The 3,679-nt window shown below is 36.2% G+C and overlaps 1 protein-coding gene across 1 annotated transcript; it reads right to left on the bottom strand.

Annotated features, from left to right (window-relative positions):
- Positions 1 to 1,351: 1,351 nt before the first annotated feature.
- On the bottom strand, positions 1,352 to 2,596 carry LOC113279640. The gene is made up of 3 exons (XM_026528315.1): positions 2,172 to 2,596; positions 1,940 to 1,997; positions 1,352 to 1,849 (listed from the first exon to the last, which is right to left on the bottom strand). The coding sequence occupies exons 1-3, from the start codon at positions 2,594 to 2,596 to the stop codon at positions 1,352 to 1,354; spliced, it is 981 nt and encodes a 326-aa protein (XP_026384100.1).
- Between the last annotated feature and the right edge of the window lie 1,083 nt (positions 2,597 to 3,679).

Here is a 3,679-nt window from a genome sequence, read left to right as displayed (position 1 = left end):
CTCATCTCAGAGCTGATACTTCTCCAAGACCAAGTCGAATTCGACTTGTTTTTCAGATTAAAGAGGTCACCATCGGAGTAATACTTGGCCTGAAGTGACTTAGTCATCATCGATTCTGTGTTAGAACACAGCTTCCACGCCGACTTTGCTAACAATGATCTGTTAAAGATCTTTAGGTTTCTGAAACCTAAACCCCCTTCTTCCTTGAGGTTTTGGGTTCTTTTCCAAGTGACGACGTGGTTTCCCCTGCATGACTTCTTGTTTCTCCATTATTTTTGTTGCGAAGAAGACATCTTATTTATTGTTACATCTGGCAGCTTGAAGCTTGATATATGGTGAATGAGAATTGCGCTGGAGATGTTTCTAACCATCACAGATCTTCCAGCTTCAATGTTATTAGAGCCATTACATTTTGCAAATCTGTGATCCATTTTATCACAGAGAGAAGAAAAAGGAATACGTTTTCTCCTGCCCACAAAAAATGGAAGCCCTAAATATCTTTCATCTGAAATATCCAGGTATCTCACTTGTAAGGTACCACTAATTAATTGGCATGCTTCTGGGTCCATATTTGAGCTAAAATATATAGTTTATTTGTTGAAGTTTATCATCTGTCCTGAACATCTTGAGAATTGATCAATAACATGAAGAAGCTTATTAACTTGGGTATCATTAGCTTTACAAAACAATAAACAATCATCTGTGAATAACAGATGGTTTATTTTTGGTGCCAATCTTCAGATTTTCATACCAGTTAACTGACCCGTGTGTTCACAATGATCTAGATACCTCGAGAAAGATTCCATTGCCAAAATAAATAAATATGCTGACAACGGATCGCCTTGACGAATGCCGCGAGAAGGTTTAAAAACTGAAGTGGGAGAACCATTGAGCATAACTTCAATCTGGGTGGTAGAGATGCACTGAGAAACGAGCTGCCTAAACTTATCCGAGAATCCAAAGCGTTTAAGGATATCCAACAAAAAACTCCACTCAAGCCTATCGAAGGCCTTGGACATGTCCATCTTCAGAGCTAGATTACCACTAATTCCTTCTTTTCGTTTCATTGCTTGAATAATTTCTTGCACTAGGTAGATATTCACAGAAATTATGCCAGGAACATACGCAGATTGTATAGGCGAGATGATTGAAGCGATGTGCTTTTTCATTCTTAAAGCAATGATCTTAGATATAACTTTATAGATTGTGTTACATAGAGGGATCGACCTGAAATCTTCCGGTTTTTGAGAAATATGAACCTTTGGTATTAGTGAAACTCTTGTTTTGTTTAGCTGCTTGAGAAGGAACCCATAGTGAAAAAATGACTGCACAAGTTTGCAAACATCTGCTTTCACCATTGTCCATTGTGTTTGATAGAAGCCAGGGGGAATCCGTCTGGACCTGGAGAAGTCCATGGTTCCATGGTCATCAGGGTTGAGTGAATTTCTTCTTCTGAAGGAATAGCTTCAAGCTGGTGGTTATCCTCTTCTGTAATACAATGCAGTATGTATTGAAGGAAACTGCTGCTGTCAACTGGAGAAGAAGATGTCATGATAGTTTGGAAGTGATTCTTGAGAAGAGATGATAAGGAGTCTCTATCATTACACCATGTACCGTTTGGAACTAACAAGGCATCTATTTTGTTACGCGATTTCCTTCTATTCATTCTGATGTGGAAGTATTTTGAATTTAAATCCATATCATTGTAAAAATGATCCCTTGCCTTCTGTCTATTGGAATTCTCTTGGATTTCATTTAGTTTCTTGATTTCTTGCTCTAGCTTGACAACTTCATCAGTATTTGAACCATTGATATCTGAAGCTTGAAGATTAGAAATAAGTTGCTGCAACTGGACAATGGAGTTAGAGATATCTTTAAACATACTTTTACTCCATTAGGACAAAATATGTCTCGTGGTAGACAATTTATTAGTGAATACAAAAGCATTAGAACCTGTGAAACTATTAGACCATGCAGATTTAATTTTATCAGCACAACTATCATTAGATAACCAATGTTCGAAAAACTTCCAGTTTCTACCCGTTACATTGTTATGTTTGCACAGATCCAACATAATAGGAGCATGGTCCGATCCATTTTGAGGCAAATGCGTAAGGATGAAATCAGGATATGAGATGAACTAGTTGTTGTTAACAAGGGCTCTATCTAACCTAGACTTAAACTGGCTGGTGCCATGCTTATTACTAGACCAAGTAAATAGGTTACCACTAAAACCCATGTCAGAAAGATCTGCCTCATTGATTAGGTTTAGGATATCACTAGAAGTAGCTTGAGAAGATTGAGTATTTCTATCATTTGGGGAAAGAGTGATGTTTAAATCCCCTATAATAACCCAAGAAGTATCTATAAAGTTACTAAGTTGGTTAATGTATGACCATTGATCAAACTTCTCATGAATATAAGGAGTACCATAAACGCATGACAAATACCAGACTCCTTTACTAGGATCATTAAGAACTTTAGCACGTATTATTTTATCAGTTTGGGAGACAATATCAAGTTGGAATCCATCCTTCCAAAGAAGAATAAGACCTCCGGCTGTACCAATGGAGTGAACAATAAACTTGTTTGGCATATTTAGAAAATTCTAAAGGCCTAGAATTCTATTATCTTTATTTTAGTTTCACTCAGGAAAATAATGTCAGGTGAGTGTAACTGGTTAAGAAGATTCAAATGATCACGAGTATCTTTACCTAGAAAACCCTGACAATTCCAGCTCAAGACTTTCATGTTGTGACCAATTTTATATTTTTTTCACAAATGAAAAATAACCATAACTGTTATGAAAGGTTGTCAAAGAAATGACATACGACTCAAACTATAGTTGTCAAAGAAGTGACTTACAACTCAAACAAAAGTTGTCAATGAAATGATATACAATTCTAATCATAGTTGTCAAAAAATTCACATAGAACTCTAACCATAGTTGTCATCTGGAAGGAGAGGAACAATAGAGTATTTATGGGAAGGTCAAAATCAGTTCATGAGATGATTTTCCAACCCAAGCAGAAGATGGTCTTATGGAGACGTGATAAAGAAACTTTTCGCTTCATTGATTGCAGTCAAATTCTACACAATTGGGAGCTTGTTTTACACATGTAAACTCATGTTTCTTCTGTTATCAATCTGTACTGTCAGGCTGTTCTGAAAGGATTGCAGTCATCGTGTTTTGGTGAATACAACAATTGGGTAAAGCGTTCATGACTACAATCAGCGTGTTTAGCAAGTGGATCCTCTAGTTTTACTATAAAGGGGTTTCGTTTTTTGCAGTTCTTGCTTTGTTTTCTTCTCCGCAGCTTTTCTTGGTATCTTGTAGTGGAAACGTTGAATATTCAGTTGGGTTTTGAGGTTTGCAGGTTCTTGTTTTGAACTGCAGAGAAGTATGGTGTTTTTAGTCTTTGTGAAAGAGTTGTTTTAGGTTTGAATTCGGAAATTTACCGCAGTCTCCCTTGTATTTGTAACTCTCGGATTCATGGCCCCTGCTGAGTCTTTTTCTTTTCTCTTAATATAAACCTTTTTCTTTCAAAAAAAAGATTAATGGAGATTGTTAAAGACAGTAAAGACTTTTAACTTTAGGTATTTTGAATCTTTAGAAATATAGAGACCTTCGAAAAACTTTCTTTTGAATTGTTAATATGATTTTTATTATAGAGAAAAC

The sequence above is a fragment of the Papaver somniferum genome, chromosome 5 (genome assembly GCF_003573695.1).
Source record: "Papaver somniferum cultivar HN1 chromosome 5, ASM357369v1, whole genome shotgun sequence".
NCBI lineage: Eukaryota > Viridiplantae > Streptophyta > Magnoliopsida > Ranunculales > Papaveraceae > Papaver > Papaver somniferum.
The sequence above is the reverse complement of the archived record's forward strand: the minus strand, read 5'-3'. Positions and strand labels throughout refer to the sequence as shown.